Raw genomic sequence first — 24,464 nt, 5'->3', positions numbered from 1 at the left:
AATGAGTAAAAATGTGGTCATCTCCTAGGAACGGTCGATGCACCCAATTGAGGTTTCAATGCATTTGAATGCAGCCAAACCTGACTCTCAGCTTAGCAAACACTACTCAAACGTTTACTAACCAACACAAACACACTTAATGAAACAAGTCACTGTCCTCGAATGGTCAATTATATATGCGATACTATTGGCAATCATATTTATGTATACATTAAAGTTATTTACAAACCATTTTCAGTAGACGACACTTTCCGCTTATATGTTATTTTTCGTTTAAAAGAAGTCTTCCTAGCGAAAATCTACTTTAGGCTGACAATGCCGTCCTTGATCAGCCTGTACCGCTGCAAATGCTTATTTGGGACGATACCTAACGCAAATGCATTAAATCCCATTTTCCCAGATCGAGGCAAGGCTCATTTATATTCAATTGCATTGCAAAAACGAGCTTTGCAGCATTGTACATTTATGGATTAATTGAGAGAGCCATTGTATTGCATTGATCCTATTATTTTGGTAATAAGAGCATCGTCATCAAGTCTGTAACATACAGGTTAACATTTGCAATATTTTTATTCATATTTTACGATAAATAAAACCAGCAATTTAAATTTATTTTGGATGAAACCGAGACTTAAGGGCGGCTTATTTATTGACCATCGTCGTATTGTGTGTGTCGGTCTCACTGTTTTGCAATTGATTTCTCTCCATAATTAAAGGAACGGCCGCTATATCAGGTTTCTTTCTTGCGTATGTTTTACTTTATTTGTATTTTATGCACGGAGATTATAGATACACTGTTTCAAATGGTAAACAATACCGGTATTCGGTCTTTTCGAAACTACATAAGTTGTCTCCTATTCGGCAAGGTATCACGAGTATCCCGGGGAAAAAGCGGTCCGTCTAAACTGCATATATGACACATATACGCGGATATGACCGAAAAGTGCGGATATGGACGAATATATGCAATATCGACACTTTTTCTGCAATGTTTATTTCAATGTTTAATGAAAAATACACAATATTTATTAAATATGCAAGGTAAAAATATCTTATATTTGATTGTAACTATATATTATAGTTTATTGGTACGTAAAAATATGCACGTTATTTTATTTATTCAAATGAACACTACATTTAAATGTTTCAAGAATGATTATAACCATTATAGTTGCGCTGTTATTGAAAAACAATGCATGTCCCGGTAAAATTTTAGATTTTTCGTTAATATTTCAACAGTTCATATCCAATATCCTGATAAGTTAAAATACGAAGCTTATATGTTTAAGACTAATATTACAGCTGTTACATTCACTTATAAAATATAATATTAAATATGGATTATGACTACAAAACATGCTACTTGTCTGGAAGTGGCTGTCTTAATGTACGCTGCTTTCTTTCATGTTTTGGTACTACTTTGCGCTGAGGTAAATTTTCAGTAGGAAATTTGTTTCGGTCAACAGAGTTTGGACCGATTCCGTCTCGAAAGTGGTCGAACAAACGCGAGTATACGCCGTTGGAAACCATTTTTTCCGGCTAATTGCTACTGCATATATAGCATTCAGTATATTTAAATAAATTCAACATTTTGTATTCAAATCAAAATATAATCAGGGAAAACCATCATTAAAGGCCCTATAAAGGTGAAAAATCCAATTATTGTGCATATAAAATGGTCCAATTTTTACCGGATTTAAGTTACTCTTGCATAAAAAGTGCAAATAACACAGCTTAGGTGCATCGTTGTCAAGAATTATGGAAAATATACCCGTTTCATAATTGGAAGAAATGTTTACAACTTTGCAACTAACGTGGTGTGTAGCCTCAAAGCAGTGACGTAAGCTACAAATAGCCGAAAAAAATCAATTTAAATTCTATTTTAAACAACTTTTTACCAGCAGAAAGTAACATTTTAGATCACTAAAAACGTTTTAACCATAAAGAAGAGACTATTCTGTGAGTGATACCGGAAAACGTTGAAAAATAAACGATATATTTTTGATGACCTGAGTCACTTTCACTTTCCCGAGTAAACAGCGATGTAAATAAACTGATTGTTTGTAAACACAATTGACTTGGAGGACACTGTATCTTGAGCTCAAAACAAGTTGTATTGCTGATTTTTTATGGTAATGTCCAATAGCATTTTATTTATTTATATATATATATTGTTTTTGATAATCTTTATAAATAAAATATGAAAAACATATATAAAAATCGGTAAATAATTTCGGATCGTCACCTTTATAGGGCCTTTAATTACTTGTGGTCTCGCGATAATCGGCCCAAAAATACTTTACTATTTTCTAAAGCATATTGTATATCTAAATACTAAAGACGACATCAAGAATTATAATACATTTAGTATATTATATAAACATTATGTAAACTTATACAACAAAACATATGTGGTGTCAGCGTGGTTATATTGTTTGTGATGTGTAGCCCTACAACAATCTTCTGGCACTTCGTCATGTTCGCGGATATGAATTTAGAGTTGGAAAAATGATAATGTCTATTAAATTGTTATATTTTGAGACAATACTAATATATTTAACACAGATTGTGTATTTTTTTAAATAAAGATTGAAAAAACATTGCAGAAAAAGTGTCGATCATCACCATCATCATCATAATGAACACGACGTACTCTATGATCGTTTTCGTCATCACAAGAGTAAACACGCACAATACATGATTGTATTATAGTATTTGCGTTTTTCGATTGTATGTTACAGTATCTGTTGTACAGGACAGTTAGAATTTTAAAATTGAATAAATCGTATTATGTCATGGAATGATATGCTAATATATGTGGTGCACAATATGAATATCGTTTTGAATCCACAACAACTATGTATCTCCCATAAGCTAAGTTCCGAAACAAGTTATTCGTAGACAAGAAGTTGTCACTTCTTGAATAAATATGAACATCATTAGTTCTAAAATTATTTCATGTAAAATGATCGAAGCAGACATGTATTACACGAACACGTGTTCTCCTATCGCGTATACAATGAGTTAAACAGTGACAATGTAAATAAGTGTCTATTTACGTTTTTGCAACATAAACAATCAGTTACAATAGTAAAGATTGAAACATAAACAATCAGTTGCAATATTAGTGATTGGAAAATAAACATTCAGTGGCAAAATAGGTGATTGCAACTTTAACAATCAGTTGCAATATGAGTTATTGCAAAATAAACAGTCAATGGCAAAATAGGTGATTGCAACGTAAACAATCAGTTGCAATATTGGGGATTGCAAAATAAACAGTCAGTGGCGGAATAGGTGATTGTAACGTAAACAATCAGTTGCAATATAAGTGAATGCAACATAAACAATCAGTTACAATATTAGTGGTTTCAACATAAATTCAACATAAATAATCAGTTGCAATATTTATTGAATGCAACATAAACAGTGCAATATTAGTGAATGCAACTAACACAATCAGTAACAATATTTGCGATTGCAACATAAACACTCACTTTCAATATTAGTGATTGCAAAATCAACAGTAAGTGGCAAAAGAGGTGATTGCAACGTAAACGACTCGTGACAAATTTAGTGGTTAAAAAATAAACAATCAATGGCAATAATAAAAAAAATTATTTCAGGAGGTAGCGGTTGCAACATAAACACTCAACTGCAATCGGAAGCTTTGAACCTATGCTCGTCAACGGAAATGTTAGTTCTTGGCTTCATCCGAAAATTTTAAGACCAGTCTTCAGTGTTGCCGTGTAATGTTAGAGTAAGAGATGCACTTAAACCTAGTTATACAATTTGCTTTTATAACAGTATGTTACCAAGGCAAATGTAAAACTAAACATATGGTCAATCCTATTTTACATTATTTATTCAAACGCATTTTCATATCATTCCATCATTCTTTAAATACTGTTTCAGCCAAATAGTATGATATAGCCATTTTAATTTGAGCGTTATAAATGTACTGTTCACAATAACAAGATAATTACCGCGTAGTTTTATATATTTACTCTGAAATAAAGTTAATCTACTAAATATTTCGGTATTACATTGTCACCGGAAAAGTGGATGTTCTTGTATTTCTCATGTATTTTCTCTCTGACAACAAGAATAGGTGTTAGTGCTTTTGAGGTAAAATGATTGTAACAGAAATATCTCAAAGACATGCACCGTTGATTGTATTTGCTAAAACGTCAGAATTGAAATTGATCGCAGAATCTGGTTAACCGTTATTGGATAGATTGACACGATGACAAATGTGTTGTCTTGTTAAGACCGGTTCAGTTGCACTGAGATTTATTTTAAAAATATGTTTCCCTCATAAGACATTGGTATGATTTACAATAAATACCATTGCCATTGGTTATTGAAAAGATCTAGAAATGTGTTATCATTTTGCTAGTTGTAGTCGAATTATTTGATTTTCTGTATTCTATGAATGTGGCTATCAGTTCAAAATGTTTTATACATTTTATATAAATAACACCTTTGGCAAAATATTTCTCTGAGACTAGACACTAATGGATATGAAATACAAACGTATTAAAAAGATAGCAGTATTTTGACTCGAACGTGAGTACAAACGTTTGCAGTCAAATGTGTGCATACAAACTTGGTAATTCAGTTAACTGCGGTAATGTCTAATCATACAGCAAACGTTCAAGTTTATGTAACTGTATTTTCGCCGTGTACGGTTAAAGATAAACATTAAAGGCGAACTAGTAAGAAAGAAACCCAGGCCGCTTTCCTCTGCCTTTATATGATCATGGCTCTTCTAGAAAATCCAGTCTGTGCGGAAAGTGCTGTCCCTGATTAGCTTTGTGGATTCTACTGGCGTATCAGAGACAACACTTTACTCACATCGCCCAAAAGGGGCTCAGATCTTTGGAGGTCTTGACTGAAAGTTCTTTTTCTCTTTATGCTTATTTATGGTGTTTATAAAAAAAAACAAAGGGTATACGATTTGGACCAATCTAGCAGATCAAGGACTAGGCATATCGAATAGAGTCGTCATGAATTTGAGTCTTCCTGACCAGATATAAATCTAAAAGAAAGAACGTATATATCGTTGTAGGCTTTACAACTTACATTTTTAAACAGCAGACGCAAGCATTTCGAACGAAATCATATAGGCGCATTCACATATCAAATACTTCAAACATTTGTTATTCCGATTTATCAACTCAACTTGATAGTTAAGTCGGCCAATTAATTAAGATTGCAAAATAACACCAGCAGAACATCGAATTTAATCAAAATCGATTCCATGATTATGTTTTGATAATATAAATAAAAACGGAATGTGCTGTGTTATATACTGGTAGTTTGATATAACCGGAATTTCTTTATTAGAACAATAATATCAAATCCAATCTTATTTAGAGATTACTTCGCGTCTTTATTATGACGAGCGTTAATTATAAATTCATTTAAAGAAGTTTAAAACGCAATTTATAAAGTGTGTGGGTCCTCACTAAGAAAACTACAGAGTATTACTAATTGGGTTGTTAACATATAATCACCTGTTAAAAAAACTTTTTAACAATTATTTTTATGTATGACTACAGATGTATAATGTATTCTGCACAAATTGTATAAGAATTGTGCAACACACTAAGCAATGCATGAAGGAGATAAGATGATAGTCGTTAATTTCGATTAGGTTTCCATTGTGCTTCTTAATGGTCTCAGATAAATTAAATAAATGTTTTGAAATACAATGTTCATAGCATTGTTCCACTTCAATGGCCGTAACGACATTTTGTTTTCTGTTCCAAATATAAAACATACGAATTTTTTCCCATTAAGTTCTGAACCACAAACGTATGCTCCCAGGACTCCCAGGGGCAGCATATCGTTCTTTCCAATAACACGATTATTACAGTTCGTGTCTAAAAATCCCTTTAGAAAAAACATAAATACGACATTTACCAGACATCTAAGGAAAACATATTGTCACTTCCCTTAGCAACCATTTGTGAGATAATATGGTTCTGTTTTAAATATGAGGATTGTTTTGGGAAATCGGTGCTTAATTCATGTGCATAAAGTATCGTCCCAGTTAAGCCAGTCTAGTCCTCGCATGCTCATCAGAGACGACACTTCCGCCGAAACCGGGTTTTCGTTTAGAAGATACTTGCATTAAACGCAACATTGCATAACAGTGAAAAGCGTCTTTTGTTATTAGCTTGTACTACATCGACATACTTATATATGGTTGTCAGGCGAGACGGTTATGAAATTTATTGAATAGTATTTATTATAATTGTTATGTTTATAACAAATTCTCCTGTCATATATTTACAAAATAAAAAAAATGTTGATTGCCACATGGGACCTCTAATTTGTGAAATTTACATAGTCTACAGACAGGTTGATATAAAATGAATTACTTTTTTCTTAGATCGCTGGCTGTAATTGCATCATAAACAAATACAAAAGTAATCGTTTTCTAAATCAAAGCCATCACATAATTAACACTAATTTTCATTGAATGGTATTTTATCTTGGCGTATCTCCACGGGTGTGTATTGACTCTTTAACTTCCATAAATAAGCACAGACATGTAGCAAGTAAGTCAACATATACTTTATATTTAAAAGAGAGTAAACAAAAATGTAAACCTATCTGAAACTGATTTGCCATACCATTCTTGTTTTTCAGAACGTCGGCATTTGAAATCTTTAATGAAACTATTAATTTCCACAGCGTTTGGATTGTCAATTGAATAACCAAGTAACTGTGTAAATTCTTCCAGATGTTAAATTTTCGTTCAATAAATGTGCGTAGATATTCATGACTAGATGAAAAATTGATAAAGCTTTGGGGCTTTCTTATTTGTAGTTGTCTTACCGGATAAATGCGTCGTCGAAAATCAGTTTCGTGTATAGCAAGTGTATAGCAATCAGATTCGTCTCAAATGAATTTCATGTCCATGAATCTCTTGAATACGTTGACAAGTGTTTTGATTTTGGTGACCATTGCTAAGTATCATTAGTAAATATGAGGGTCGTTCTGTGAAGACTGGGATAAATGCATGTTCGTAAATTGTCATCTCAGATTAGTATATGCAGTCCGCATGGTGACTGATTTTTGCTACGAAGAGACTTTCTGTTAACGGAAAATTCCTCAAAATCATAAAATAAAGTCCCTTATTAGCCAGTGTGGACTTCAAAAGCCCATATGGGACGACACTTAACGCACATTCTTAAGCCTCTTGTTCCCTGATGGCGGCTCATTTTGTAAAAAATAACGCTTCACATAGGCAGCTCACCCATCGCCAATGACTACATTTCTTCTGTTTGCTCCCAACGCGTGATTTTAATGGTTTGCATCGATTCTTCTAACCAGTGGTTACTCGTCACCGTACTTTGCTTTTTGTGAATACTTGTCGATAGGCAAGTTAAAATAACCATTATAACCCAATTATGAAAATTGTATATCATGAATGACAATTAAAGGAAACGTTTACTTTGTTTTGAGACGTTATAGGGCATAAATGCGTTACTAAGTATTTACCGTATTGAATAAATACGCCGAGTGAAACCTATATAACTTGAAAGGCAATAGCAAATTGCTCAGATGCTTCAACCTAATATGGAAATGGAGTCTTAAATAGACATTACTTCTTTTCATTTAAGCTAATGCCGTCCGTTATGAGACGGAAAATATTGATTCACTCTCTCTAAGTATATGTTGTATTTGCATATGGGCAAGCCGATGTCGAATGCTGATGAGTTTGTGTAAACGATAATCTACATGTTATAAATTCATTATTTAAATCAATATAAAAATAAGTTACCTATGCAACCTGTATAGTATAACCAGTGTAAACATTACTTCATAATAAAACCATGTTAAATTGCAAATTATTTTTCCAAAAAGTATTAATTTTAAGTTATTTATCCGTTTCAGCGGTGTCGGTCGGTGTGAGCTGTTACACCCTGGTGGCTATCTCCTTGGAACGTTACTACGCCATATGTGAACCACTGCGGTCACGACGCTGGCAAACACTCTCGCACGCCCGTAGAATGCTGATCGGCATCTGGGCCAGTGTCCTCACCTTGATGTCCCCCATCGCAATGTTCCACAGGGTAATCAAGATCCAGACTGGCGGTCAGGCGTGTCGGGAAGTATGGCCGGAAATCTTGCTGCTCTTTAAAATCGACGTTATTTACAGCATTTTATTGGCATTGATTCTTTTGCTACTTCCTCTACTGACGATGGGATCGTTTTATAGCCTTGTTGCCAAAAAACTCTGGATGGTTTCTACACAAATGGCAGCACCATCCGGTGAGTATCGATTGCTTTATTCTGAAGAAAAAATGCCCGTAAAATTAAGTGTAATCTATTTTTGGTGGGAAGTTATTATTTGTTATTTCCATTTAGTTCATCATTTACATTATATTGAATCAGATTCAACACTTTATGCGTCAACACATGTTTAAAGAGCCATATGAACGAATTATAAAACAAAACAAAACATTAATTTACTGTCATTTTACAGACGCAACATCGCGAGGCAGGTCCATACGGCAAACACCCTTCCTGATTGAACGTGGTGAAAGCACTCAGTCAATGACACTCGACGGAAATCGTACAAATCAAAGCCCGTCGAGCCGGAAACGAGTTATTAGAATGCTAGTGGTGGTCGTTTTACAGTACTTCCTGTGTTGGACTCCATTAACACTTCTAAACTCATGGGAGGCCTTCGATTTCCGTTCTGTGTTTTATTACATCTCTCCACTATCTAAATCATTCATTCTACTTTTAGCTTATACATCGTCTTGTATACATCCCATAACATACTGCTTCATGAGCAGGAGTTTCAGGCGAGGATTTCAGGAAAATGTGCGTTGCTCGAAACCCCTACCCACTCGCCATCAATCATTAACAGCTATTCGATGGTAAAGATGGACGACACTGTCTTATTGCCATTGATGACGACATATAGTTATGTTAACAGACGATGTGACCAAATTTTTTAAATATTTCATATTATGTTTGAAGCATATTCGAAAAAATGCAAAAAGTTGTTTATGTTGTGTGTTTTATTGTTTGTCAAATACCACGTACATTCTATGATTGATTTGTATAACTATACCAGAGGCGATTGTGTACGTAACCATATTCGCGGATTTAGAATTCAAGTGTCTCACTTTCTATAATACATCATTTATGCTGTTTGATTGTAGATATTAATGTAGAAAAATAATGATAATATACAATATTTCAGTTGTTATACAAATATGTCGCGTTCTGAGAAAACTGGGCATAATTCATGTGCGTAAAGTGTCGTCCCAGATTAGCCTGTGCAGTGCGCACAGGCTAATCAGGGACGACACTTTCCGCTTTTATGGTATTTTCGTTAAAAGGAAGTCTCTTCTACACAAAAATTCAGTAAAGGCGGAAAGTGTCGGCCTTGATTAGCCTGTGCGGACTGCACTAGCTAATCTGGGACGACACTTTACGCACATGCCTTATGCCGAGTTTTCTCAGAACAAGACACAAATGCCCCAAACATCCTGATGTCCAAAGGTTCAGTTGGCATCACTTGATTACACTTTTAGCGGTTTGTATATTGTATAACGATATCTGGACAGTAATGTTCTTAAATAAATATATTAAATATATATGAGCCTCACTCAGAAAAAAACGAGGCTAAAGGCACGTGCAGTGTACACCGGCTAATCAGGGTCGGCACTAAACACCTAAACTGAATTTTTGTAAAAAGTTACAAAACAGGAATAACGATTATCAATCGATGAACATATTTTATATTGCACACAGAAAATGTCTACGTTTCTATCGATATCAGTGAAAATATATACTACAAATAAAGCAATAACTAAAGTTAATTTTAGATTAAGATCTCGATATCTATTCTAAGGCTGTCGAATAAAAGCATACAATATTTACGATTATTGACATTAAAATCAACACATTCACAAGCATCTACTCAGTCCATTGAAGCAAGATATAGGCCACATTATGCAGCGAGTTTGAGAATTCTTCTTTATTCGTTCGCATGTTCTGCGTTTAATATGTATATGTATGCACATCGGTAATGTATGCATTTTTTACACGTATGTCAAAAAGCAAGCCTTCTTTAGAGGGATAAATTGAAGAAAAGAAAAAGAAGCGGTGTTTAATAGTAGTAGGCTGGAAACGAATACGAGCTGTTATTCATCAAACTTGTATTCCATACGGCAATTAAACATTAATATTGCTTGAACTTGCCGAATTTCTGTGCCGCAAAACGCCATTAGAAAGGTGAAATAAGAAGAGAATTATTCTTTATTAAAGTGAATAAAACAAACACAACCATATCCCAAGCGCACGTAATTAAAAATGTTTAGAAAAAGATGATATGTTAAGTTGGCTTTTTGCCTCAAAAACCAGAAATAGTATACATTCAAGGATTAAAATTTAATTGAATAAACAGTTTTGTAATGTATGCATGTTGATCCTTTTTACAGATGGTAGACTCAAAAAGACTACATCCATGGCATGGGAATTAAATGTGAGACACAATTATTCCCCAGTCATGGCAGTGAAATTACATAAGCAATAGACTCTAGAGTTAAGTTTTTATTTTGGCAAAGTACATTTCGACCAGCCTAGTTAAAGGGATCTTTTCACGCTTTGGTAAATTGACAAAATTAAAAAAAGTTGTTTCAGATTCGAAAATTTTCGTTTTAGTTATGATATTTGTGAGGAAACAGTAATACTGAACATTTATCATGGTCTAATATAGCCATTATATGCATCTTTTGACGATTTTAAAACCTAAAAATTATAAAGCGTTGCAACGCGAAACGATTGAATATTTTGGAGAGTTCTGTTTTTGTCGTTAAATTTTGTGACACTACGAAGATTGCTTATATAAGGTATAAAATACGTCAAGTATGTGTACACGGCGGAATAGCTCAGTAGGCCAAAGCGTTTTTACTTCTGGACTCTGGCAGGACTCCAGGGGTCACTGGTTCGAACCCTGCTCCGGGCAATGCTATTTTCCTTTTTTAAATTTTATTCTTGATTTTTTACTGAAGCTTTTACGATCCAATGTTTACATTTATCAATATAAAGCATTTAATGAATAAGTTAAAAAATGCCAAAATCTGTGAAAAGGCCCCTTTAAACTATACAAACAAATACAACGGATTGTCCGGCACTGCTCAATTTAAAATGACCCTCCCTAGAGAGAAGCTATTAATGTTGAAACACTTACTAATTAACAGGTCCTCGTTAAACATATTAAATGATAATTATTAAAACAAGAGTCTAAGCCTTAAAGGTTGACAAAAACTCAATCATCTAAAAATCATTATCATAATAGCTTAACTGTGACAATATAAAGGAGTGAAACTCCAGCTGCTGGAGAAGTATTGCATTCTCATTATATACCATTAGTTGGTCCTTTATTTAAGGCAAGTGACCAATTGACAAAACAGTACGAAACACCTATTTGGTGTTTACTATGTATTTGTTTCATAACAGTTCACTATCAGGGCGGTCGATTTTGACCAAATAGTGAAGATTTAAATACATTTAGGAAAAGACAACGATAATATGTTACACACCAAATACCAAAACTCTGGCTGTAATACGGTATCCTATAACTATTACTAGCTAGATATTGGTATCACTTTAGAAAAGAAACATGCCCATTCTCAAGGCTACCTATAGACAACCTCTTCGGTTTACACAAGACCGTATTATGTTAAATTTACCTCTTGAAAGACATGGACACAGCAAAACATCCTAGATTGAACATTTAACACAATAGGTCACCGAAGCAATAACATATCAATGAAGTTATAATTAATTAAACAATATAGTATGATTATTATTGACATGAATATCAATCATAATTATACTACTGAATAAAACAGAAATCTCAATCCACAATTATATTATTCGTACAATAAGTATTACTGTTTCGAGCTGATTCAACTATCATTCGATTCGATTCGATTTCGATACCAAATGGTCCGATTCGATTATTTTCGATTCGATTCAAATTGAACTATTTGCTGCTTATTTTGCAAACTATTTCATGTTTGGTTTGTCCAGAGCATGAATTTATATGTTTGGTATTTATTATTTACTTATTATGTTGTACATTTAAAGTGTTTAATTTTGAAATACAATTTAAAAACGCTAAATTGTTTTATAAGTAACAAATTTATTGAACAAAACTTCCTGCTAAGTTATTCTTAAATAACATAAAATGCACAATGTATCACATGTGTTTAACAGAAAAAACACACAAAAACATGTAAGTATTTAAACAACTTCTAGTTGACTTCTTAACAGAATGCACACTGTTTAGTGAACAAACCATATAGGTAACTTACGTCAACAAAACACGTGTTGCAAGTTGCCTTTGCATCAGAATCTTCGCGAAACCCGAAATGTTCCCATACTTTTGATTTTAATTCTTAAGATGCGTCTTTCGGCGTGGTGGCAGAAGCCATTTTACCGGCTGATTTAATGCTCAGCATCTTATTCATTCATTCATTCGATGCCATATTGGCTATTGACCAATCACAGGACGTATAACAAATGACAAGAACGTTAATAACTTTTTATTGAGAAAATAAAAATTGACAATCATCAAAGTAATATGGCTACATAATAATATTTTGCATATAAATAGTAAACAAATTAATGGGTCGAAATGAAAATAGGTTTATGAAAAGAAATTTATATAATAATAGTGGTCATATGTTTAATGTTTATATTTGCGTTGCCTTCATGTATAAGCATACATGCAAATTGTATAACTACGTTTATCTCTTTCACTGATATAACATGACCACACTAAATACTGATAGTTAAATTGGCGGGGTTAACCTGACTTACATTTCCTGCGACGATCATAAAATTTCACGCTTCGGATAGCTTTTACACTCACTTGTTTTGCCACTGTTTATGTAGCAATCGCTTATATTTTCACGCATTGTTTATATTGCAATGACATATATTGCTGCTGATTTTTTATATTTCAATCACATATATTGTCATTGAGTGTTAATATTACAAGAACCTATATTTCCATGTGTTTACGTTGGAATTACTTATATTGCCACTGATTGTTTATGTTGCAGTCACTTATATTGCAACCAATTGTTTATATTGCAATCACTTATTTTGCCTTTGATTGCCTTTGTTTTTGTTGCAATGACTTTTATTGCCAATGATTGTTCATGTTGCAATCACTAAAATTTGCACTTGTTTACGTTGCCGATTATAAAAAAAAGTGTTTATGATGATGATATATATGCGGCTGGGAACGCGATTTTAACTATTGTGGCGCTGACGTCGTTTCCGAGAAAACGCGTGCGAAAGAAAGCATGAATTTACACTCATTTTATCGTATGTTTACCTGCACACAATATACGAAAAACATAATTGACCCACTTATAATGTTTCAAATAAAGACAACTTAATGAAGAAAATCGATTTTATTTTATGCTCTCCGGTGGTTTATAGAGAAATATCAGTGAAATAAAACTGGTATTCCACTGCTTTAAACAGTGAAAAATAACAGTGAAAAATATCGATATTTTACACTGTTTAACTGTGAATTTTTTTCGACAAAATGACGTCATAAATCCAGTTAAATTATTCAGTTAAACTCATTTACAATGTAAATAAACGTTGAAAAAAGCATAAAATAAAAATTAAAAGTGTTGGATTCGATTGAATATCGATTTCATTTTACTCGTGATCATAGAAAATATTGTTTTCTATGATCACTCGTGAAATAAAATCGATATTCCACCGAATCCAACAAATATCCTGTATTTCTTCAGTTGTATAGTATAATTTAACCGTGGTTGTGAGCGTATTTTACATAAATATAATTTTTTTGACTGATTGCTACGACGTTAAATTTCCGGTTTTTTAATTCTCCACTTTCCAATGGACCATAATTCCGTTGTAGACGGATGACTTCCGGTTTCAACGTAATTCGGATATTCCGTTACTGTCGTTGTAAAAGCAAATAGTCAATCCATCGTTTTAGGTAAGAAAATCAATTATCATTTAAAATAATATTGGAAATAATCGTTGGATGTGTTTTATTACTATGTTTAATATGTATACTATTGATTTTGATGTGTTGTTAGCCATATGAATAACTTTTTTGAATACACAATTTTCAATGTTTATGGTGGGTGGGGTAAAGTATATTAATGTTGATTTATTGAAAAATAGAACTGGGTGGAGAATTTAACCACTATCACCACTAAAGCAATACAGCTTGTAAAACAATACATTAATACGTATCTGATTATTATTTTTATTACATTTAACATTCTGTGTTATAAAATATTGTATGGTAAACAACAGTTGATATATAGCTACTGGAAATAAAATGTAATTGTCACTGTGCAGCTTAACATGTTATTTCTATCTATTTTATGCTTTCCGGTGGTTTATAGAGAAATATCAGTGAAATATAACTGGTACTTCACTGTTTTAAACAGTGAAAAATAACAGTGAAAAATAACAATATATTTCACTGTTTAACTGTGAAATGACGTCTTTTTTCAACGAAATGACGTCATAAATCCAGCGACATTATCCAGTTAAACTCTTTTACAATGTAAATAAACGGTGAAAAAGCATAAAATAAAAAAAAAAATTGCTTGATTCGATGGAATATCAATTTTAATTCACTCGTGATCATAACAAATACATATTTTTACTCGTGACTGCGCCACTCGTGAAAATATTATTTTATATGATCACTCGTGAAATAAAATCGATAATCCATCGAATCCGACAAATATCCTCTATTTACTTAAGGACACGTGTGTAGTAGAATTATAATACAAAATATTAAAATTCATATGACTAAACTATAATACTTAATTTTTATTTATATAATATATAGTTTTTTTTTATATTATATCGGATGCCGCATGGACCATGGATGTGTGCAAACTACTATTACACCTCAGAAGAATCAACATATCAGACAGATATTCTCTTGCGCACCACAACATAGAACAGCGAATTTACATTTACTTCGAAGAGATGCGTAGCCTAGAAAACATCTTTTGCTGGACATAATTTTATATGATGTGATATGCAAGCTCAGAATGACTGTGCCTTTCCTTCCAAAGCTTAGTTCGCGAGGCTGCTCAGCATATTTTGTTTGAGGTACTTGCTCTTATTCCCTATTTGTTTGTATGCAAATGTTCATCTATATCACAATATTATATTTTCTAACAAATTCTATTTAAATATATGTGAGCATGCAAATTATCTGTGCAACAAGCAAAACCATTTAAAACCAGACATAGTATTCAAGTCATTCAAATTCAAAATGAGTTAATATTTTGCTCAATTTTTCATCAAATGATTTTATGGTTGTAATTATGTACATGAACTTTCAATTAAAACATGATTTACTTGGTTGTCAGTTTTAATGTGGTGTGTGTTATGTGTATTTACTTATTATTATATTATTTAATTGTTTTGCCTGCATATAATTTACTATCTATATTTTTCTTTTCAGGGAGGAGATGAAAGTATCTGAAAGCAGACTTGAAGTGATATCTTGATATAAAATGAACAGTTTACAGAAATAGAAAATGTTAAAAAGTATCACGGAGTAATGTTCTTTTAAAAATATCATCAACCATTATGACAATTCAACAAATCGAACAACATTTCTTGTTTATTACTTGGTGCAGTGGTAATAAGATCTTGAAGTCCCCTTTTATGACTGAGGCTGTTGGGTATTTTCATTAAGCATCTTTAAGTATTTTCAGATATTCAGGTTTCATTTGAAATTTATTAATGTATTACCGGTAGTACAATTTAATATGGGTTTTATTGGTATAGTAAACCCCAAATTAACGACATTTGTATGATAACTTGTTAAGTGTTAATTGATGCTTTTATATGTTTGTATAGCAAGATTTGCAAATTCAAAAATTGACAAGTTAAACTTACTTTGTGAATACTGCTGTACTTCTTTATGAAGTTGATACTGAATTACCATTGTATTAACATGTGAAATTTGTATGCTTACTCTTATGTCATGAAATTATTTATGTAGTGATTTATTAAAGAAACCCATGTGAGCATGTTATTGGAAACTAAAGACACTTTATTTGCGGGTGATACAAATTCAAAAACTTTTCTTGTTTGTTATGAAACCACTGTTTTATTAACATGTATAATCAGATTGCATATGTATCTCATCAATAACAGTAATAACAAAGAAGCAAAAAAAAACATTAATACGTGTTTACACTTATGTTAATACATACATTTTGTTTTGATTATGCAAAAATAAATATAAAATGGTTTGTTTATATAGTTCTTTGAGATAAAAAGCTTTCCATTAACACCAGAGTCCCTGTCTGTGACTGCGGTTGTAATATTTGACTGGCTGCATAACGACACCTTCCGTGATGTTTGATGGTGTTCATGTACTTTTTACAAAGCTTCGAAGCTTATAGCCAGTAACAAATCGTTCGACTTATCCTTGTCAAGTCTGAAAACAACAAAAGAAAAGCACATTTTAACTGGAGTGCTTTTACTTTTTTGTCGTTTATTACAAAAATTGTGTACAAATAACAATGCAAAAATATTATTTATGATATTTAAAAATGTACAATACCGGGTAAGTGAATATGAAGTAAATATTATATTTTAACATCAAATATGGTTGTTAAAAGAGAAAATATATACAACTTCAGCAGGTTGGTATATTTATACCTATGTTCAGTCAGGGACATATACAACATATGTCCCTGGTTCAGTTCAAAATAAATTATTTTGAACAATGCACACTTTATTCAGTATTCCAACATGTAGTATTTGGTTAATTTTATATATTATCAGTATAGAGGTAAACATTCTAGATTCTTATAATAAGGTGTTCAGATTAATTGCTGGATTTAGTTTAAGTATACACTTGCCTTGGATATTTATAACTTCCAGGCACACACAAAGTCTTGGTTAACAGGACCATTATGCTATTCGTCCATGACAATTAGGCATATTATAAGGATGCCAAAATGGAATCTGAAACAAAACATTTGTGCATCAATCGTTGTCCTGAAATGTTAAACGAATAATGAAAATGTGTTATTTTACCCCACCCACTACTGTACCACTACCACTAAAAAATCAAATTCGGCTGAAAACTCATCGAAAGACAAATACTTGAGTGGATATACACATAATTCAATATAATTTAGGTAACATATCCTACATTATCTGACAAAAACATTTTGATACATACTGTATTCACCGAAGTCATTTTCGTTATTGCGCAAGAGGAATAAATGTTTACGTTTTACCGGAAGTCATCAGTTGGTTATGCTGAAATGAATTATGGGTTACTGGAATATAGTGAATTGTCACATTTGTTTGGAAAAACGCCTTTATTTTCGATATTAAAGATCAATTGCCGCGATTTGAAAACCCGTAAAACACCTTTATTTATCGAATTTAGTGCATATCTAAACTATTTCGCACCTCACTTCATTTCAATTACGGTGTTATTAGCGAGAACGAATAGAACAAAGTCGCGATTTTTCACACATTCCGATGTACTCGCCATTTTCATTCAAACCGGAAGTGTCGTCACAAATCTTCCATTGTTCATGCTCTTTTTAACGAACCGGCGTTATAAAGCTTAGGGTGTATTATCTCTCGAAACTTTAGTTAGAAAAAGTTGATGAAAAATGGAATATGATAGAGATTATGATGATTGTTCCGTTCAACCGTACATTTATGAGTCAGAATTTAGCGACAGTCTGTCAGATTTTTTATGATTCTTACTCGGACAGCGAGGTTAATTTTGTCAATGTTCAAGACAGCCATCGTGTTGGGAACACGGATTAGTAAAAACATAACTGTGTTTCATGCACGTTTCGGGGAAAAATTACTATTTTTATTGTCATTCTGCAGTACAAGCTTGTTGAATATGACTTGGTTACACAAAGCACTGGTTAATAATAAAAAAATAGAACGGATACTTGTACCGGTTCTGATTAGGAAGGAATGTTAATATTTCTAATTACATGAATTTCAATTTAAATCATTGTTTCCAGAAATAATAAAAGAGTTTCAGTGTGAACACTTATATTAATTCATTGATAAATACAACTTCCGTTATACTCACATGATAATCAAAACAATAGCATGGTGTAGGTCCAAGTGGGCAGAGTGGGACATTTGTGGGACATGGAGCTGCACCCCTTGGTTAGCTAAGCCGCAGCACTGGTATGATAGTAATACATTTTATGATTGTTTGTTGATAAAATTGGGCTTGGGCTGATCTCTTATCTCTGTAACCATACTGTGTCTGCAATAATCAACTGTGATATATCCACAGATCAGGTACATTTCAACAGCCAAATAGCCATAAACTCCTTGGCACTCTGTATAGACTAATGCACAACATTGGTAACTGGTGTCAATTTGACTGGTAGCCATGGAAATTCTTGAAACGTAAGAAACTTAGAAATCAATCATAATGTCTATGTATATATTGTTGTCTGAGGCTATTAAAAACTGGACATTCGAGTAAGAAATGAAAGTGATCTTCGAGATCGTTACATTGTTCACATAAAAACCGCTTGAGAAGTTGAAATATTGTTCAACTTTGTATTTATGATAGTACGCACAAAGTAAATTTAATTTTCGGCTCATTATAGGTGTTAACCTTTGATCGGCGTATACTATGTATTAAGGTTTCGCATCTAATTGTATGAACCAATGGCCGTGGTGACAAAATTATGTAGGAGCGAACGTCCGCCTTGTCAAAATCAGCGTAAGAGCGATTGTCCATGGTAGCGATTGTTCGGATACCCTTTACAGAGAAATGCCAAGCTGTTTTTGTTTATGAAATCAATAAATTGTACTAATAATAACAATTCATGCACAAAACCCTCCTCAATTGACATTTTTATCTGAATATTTCAATATAATATAATTAATGGTGTTAGTAAAAATATTACTTTTTTTAGTAATACTATTCCAATTCCATTTTAAAATGTCTTTTAATAATATATGTAATAGATAGTAATTTATTTGAGTTAAATATCAGTACAAGAATGTTATTTTTGATACTTTGTTGGTTAGTTAGCTGTAGCCTAGCTTATTTATTTATCAAATGGAATGTATTTGTCCTTTTGATCGCTGTTCCACTGATTAACCTATTTGTCCTTAATAATACGAGAAAGGTTTTAATTTATTGTTTGTAACTAAGCCGTTAATATATACATGCGTATAATATATTATTAATTCATTTCTTACGAGTAACATCATCCTTGGCAGAACCGAAAAGTCCATTGTTTTCCTTTTCCGCACGTTCTTTGCACCCGAAAAAAAACACACACACTGACAGTCGAATAACGATTGTCGGGCAAAAAAACACACACACAGAAAAAGCACACCTTTTTAATAAAACTTGCATAAAAAGAAGTGTATAGACCAATTCACGCGTGACGTCACGCGCACCTGCGTGTTTTTATCCGTGCCACTCTGGTAGGCAAAAGAAAGACACGATCAAAGGGGAGATATCGAGCATGATATTTATTGTCACGCTCTATATCTATATTAAATACATTATTAAATATATTTTGATATGTATACGATCATTTTTAGATTTTAGATTTAAACATCCCAAAAGTTGTTGTACTGTAATAAAACAAATAAGAATGAAAACAAACAATAAATAGATCGATTCCATGCACACAGCATTTATTAACTTACCACTATGATAATCCATAATCCATCTGTTATTAAGTATGTACAAAAGTAATTTGTCCAGTATATATAAACAGAAAATGTACGCTGTGAAGATACTAGCCTGTTTACCGGTAATTTATAACAAAACGTATTTAATAATTGGTAAATGTACATATAATCATTAAACGTATTTAGCGGGTACCGGTTCATTAAAACTATACGTCATTCCGTTTGAAGATTGAATGTTACGGCCATGCACAAACGACATCATGAAAACAAGAAATTACGTATGACTACCGGGATAAATAATATTTACGAAAAATAAAAACCAATATAGATATATATTATAAAATGTAAGATATTTGTCACTCATATACACTAGTTAAGAAATTTCAATATACCGGTACATGAATTCACAGTTTAATTTGCATCATGTGAAGTTGTGTTTTTCAGTTGTATGTTACGATTCATCTATAGTGTTATTCACCTTAAAAACAAATCATCCAATTTAAAAGAAAATGAACGTTTAAATACTGTCATGCACTTCGCTTTTAATAGGGCTTTGTTGTACCTGTATGTCAGATTTTAATGCACCCCTGTTTTTTCACTTTTATTTTTTTATCACACTTCCATACTCATATAATTGATAATTACATTTATATAATGGGGTGCATTATTATTTTTTATGTAATTTTTGAAATCCTTCTGCAAGAAATAAAACGGCTAATGCATAGTTTTGTTTTGTGAAATTGTCGGTGTTTAGTCTTCAGACCACCATTTCCTTGATGCTAATGACTAACGAGTATATATTTTTCTAATAGATAAGAATACATGTATTAATTAAGCAATATTGACATTAAAAATGCAATATCTTTAATAGTATTTAGGTGTTATGATGTTGTTGTTAATGTTTTCGATATATTGACTAAACACGTGCCGTAATCTATACGACATAATGTTTATCGTAACTGTACCCAGTGCTTTTTGCCTACCAGCGCATCGCGCATGCGCCATAATTCGGAATCAAAACAATAACAATGAATTGGTCTATTAACATAGCACGATATTGAGTGTGAAAGTTGATATAAAGCGCGAAGTGTTCAGGCTTCGATTCGTAATAACAATGGACGAGATTCCGTGTCATGCGCGTTGAGGGAATGTGACGTCACAACCAAAATAGGTAGCGGTTTACGGAAAACTAGATCATCGTTTTAAGTATTATAATATTTTTTTGCCATTGCTCTTGATGATACCACTCGTTTTAGAATATACATATTTATAAAATAGCATTTTTCGTTATAAAATTGGCATTTGACCTACAGAAAAATATTGTCTACCAATTTCTTGCTCGAAATAAAAAGTAACACAGTAGTACGTCTTTGTCGCCTATTTTTTTCAGTAGTACAACAAAAAGTATTTTTCAACAAGTTCCATTAGCTCTCTTTCGTTTCACATATTACATCACTCATGCTCTAAATTTATTTAATTCGCTAAAATAATAAGGCGCATGTAACGCTTGTAATTGATAATTAAGAAAATAAATGTATTACTTAAATTCCGTTTGCTATTAAAATTCTCTTCTGTGTACCTCGTGGGACAGAACAGATAACAATGTTATTCATATTCTAGGAAAAGCGGAGCAACTGATTCGACCGATTAGGATCCGAACCTATCGCAACATAAACATGACTGATATCTTACTTATTATTTGTAAATTCCGCGCCGAGTTATCCTAGTAGCAAGTCAGTTTTGATGTAAATTTTAACAATTATCACTTAAATATTATTTTCACGAATTTGTAGTCCCTTAGAAAGTTAAATAATTAAATCACATATCTTTCATACTAGATGCAAGTTTTTAAGGCTTCCCCTCCAAACCTTTGATACTGATGAGAAGCAAACAGCATAAAACCTGAACAGAATGCGAGTAACTCGCAGGCTGTTCTATTTTTTTTGCTGTTTGCACATAGCAATTTTCATGTTGCTTCTAAGAGTTAAACATTTAGGGATGGTACGCAATCGGATGAGTTTCTTAAAACGCTTGGTGTCTATGAACTGTAGTAACACCGACTAAATAGCCATTCTCGTTTGAAAGATCATCATGCTATCTTTAGTTAAACATCGAAGACACTTAATTAAAAAAGTATGATCCAGTTAATTGCATTTTTGATGTTGGACTGCAATTGTCCGCCGTATAAGACAGCACATCGCGATTTGCATAGGCATACATTTTTCATGCTGTAGACATTCTTAACAAACATAAATCATTTTAAACACCAGGAGAAATTCGCGATTGTTGAAACATGTTAGTTTTGTATAACTGTCAGTGACGTGTGATCTTTTAACAGTATAGAAACACCCTTCTCTAGTTTAAAAATAAAATAAACAACACATGATTAGATAATAATTTTTGACCAAGTTCGATAATCTTTGTCCTTCATTTAACTTTGTTTCTATGCCCTCCCCTTGTGCTTAGTTTTAGATAACATCAAAGCTATTTTGTGCAAACTGTTTCGAATATTGCTATATTGACAATCTGAAGTATACACGCTCACGATAATGTGTCAATAAGTAAAATGTTACATGTTCATGCCCTTTTAGATAAGACATTGGAACTACCAGCAAATGGATCATAATACATATATTGCCATTGTTATCTTCAAGAATAGCATTGATGTCTGAGATAGTCATCAGGGGAAAAATTACAGAACATTATGCTACCATTAATTACGTTGTTTGCTTTTGGTCTGATATTGGCCTCCATTGAAGCCAATCAATCTCGATTTGTGAATGAGGTAGACCGCCCAGAAATCGTACAACGACTGGACGCTCTTGAAGCCAAATGCAGTAAGTTTTCGTTTTTATTTTGTCAACTAGTGTCTTGTTAACGTTAAACCAAATGAGAACGTTTGCCCCAAATATATATCGGCCTTGTTGAAAGCGGGTCATAAACTAGGTCACTAATTCAAATTAAAAAAAGCAATCAAGTAACCACATTTGTTGCCAAATTCCATCATAGTTGGTCATTTGTCTCAATAGTATCTTGGCCAGTTTGGAAGTGGGGTGAAACTTGGGTAACTCAAAATAGAGAACAAGCTTGTGAACACTCTGGAAGCCTCATTATTGCCAAATCCTCAAGAATCTTGGCCATAACATTGTCCCAATTATATATGTGGCCGTATTTGAAAAGCGGTTAGTGCGAAAACCTACTAGGTTTCGAGGTCAAATTAAAAAAAAATTCTGAACACATTAAAAGTTTAATTTGTTTGCAATCTTCTCGAAACTTTCTCTGATTTGTGTTCTGAGGATTTCTCTGACGAGTTAAATATGTTCCCTGTCCATTGAAAAACTAAGCGTCTATAATGCCGGGTAGGTTCGGACTGAGTTAGAAGAATATTGGTTAGCGTAAAATATAGCTAACGCTTGGTGCATTTTCCCGATAGATTTATTGTGAAAAATTGCGAACAACGTCTGCTAAAACAGTGTAGTTCATTGGGAGTGTAGGTCTTCGGCGTTTGGCCTTCTCATGTTTATTAAGTGTTACATAATACATATGTTTTAAATAATAGTCTCTTATTTTCTTTTTATTTTGTGTAGGGCATCCTCCAATTGCCTTCAAGGCTATTCTGACCCGTGCTGTCAGACCCGGACCAAATCAGCGCATCATTTTTGATGACGTGAAGCTGAACCTTGGAAATGCCTTAAATCAACATCTGGGTGGATTCATCGCACCGTTGAACGGTACCTACTTGTTTTCCGTGTACGTATGATCGGCCAGAAAATATTTCATCGCACTAGATCTACCTATGAACAATAAGATAATTGGTAAAGTACTGGCGGGTGATTCTACCTATTCGGATTGCTCCTCCGAAACAACCATCACCAAACTGAACGCTGGGAACGCAGTGTTTGTGCAGTACCATGGGGGCATTGGTGGCCTGATCCAAGTGCAAGAAGATATCATTAACAGTTTTACTGGCTCACTCTTACAAGTAGTTTAATATCACTGTTTTTTGAAATGCTTACGATTGTAATAAACAAAAACAAAACTGTTAAAGGGTTCATTCGTATATGAAGACGCGTGACTTTATTCACGTTTAAGATACGCTTAGTTACCATGCAAATGTTTTGTGGAATCGGCATATTTTTCAAAAGCTAATTTCAGAATGACAGCAAATTTCTGATATCTTTTAACAAGGCTACTTGTAGTAATTGTAGTTACAAACATATTGAATACTTTGTAACTAAACATTGGATTTATATCTCGTAAGCGGACATCCACTAAAAACTCAAATGCAGATCAAGTGCCGCGATTTGAAAAACCCGTAAAACACCTTTATTTATCGAATTTAGTGCATATCTAAACTATTTCGCACCTCACTTTATTTCAATTACGGTGTTATTAGCGAGAATGAATAGAAAAAAGTCGCGATTTTTCACACGTTCCGATGTACTCGCCATTTTCATTCAAACCGGAAGTGACGTCACAAATCTTCCATTGTTCATGCTCTCAATAACGAACCGCCATTATAAAGCTTAGGATGTATAAGATCTCGAAACTTTAGTTAGAAAAATTGATGGAAAATGGAATAAGATAGATATTATGATGATTCTTCCCATCAACCGTACATGTATGAGTCAGAATTTAGCGACAGTCTGTCAGATTTTTTATGATTCTTACTCGGACAGCGAGGTTAATTGTGTCGATGCTGAAGACAACCATCGTGTTGAGAACACGGA

General features: G+C 33.0%; 1 protein-coding gene across 1 annotated transcript in view; it reads left to right on the top strand.

The window, feature by feature from the left end:
* Nucleotides 1–23,494, top strand: part of LOC127840349 (cholecystokinin receptor-like) — a 30,981-nt gene extending 7,487 nt beyond the window's left edge. Inside the window, exons 2-3 of the mRNA XM_052368757.1 lie at nt 7,912–8,289; nt 23,322–23,494. Coding sequence (XP_052224717.1) covers nt 7,912–8,289; nt 23,322–23,494 — 551 coding nt within the window. The remainder of the gene's footprint in view (nt 1–7,911; nt 8,290–23,321) is intronic.
* The last annotated feature ends 970 nt before the right edge of the window (nt 23,495–24,464 follow it).

This window comes from Dreissena polymorpha, chromosome 8 (genome assembly GCF_020536995.1).
Source record: "Dreissena polymorpha isolate Duluth1 chromosome 8, UMN_Dpol_1.0, whole genome shotgun sequence".
Lineage (NCBI taxonomy): Eukaryota > Metazoa > Mollusca > Bivalvia > Myida > Dreissenidae > Dreissena > Dreissena polymorpha.
Note: the sequence above shows the minus strand (reverse complement) of the source record. Positions and strands in the feature narration are given on the sequence as shown.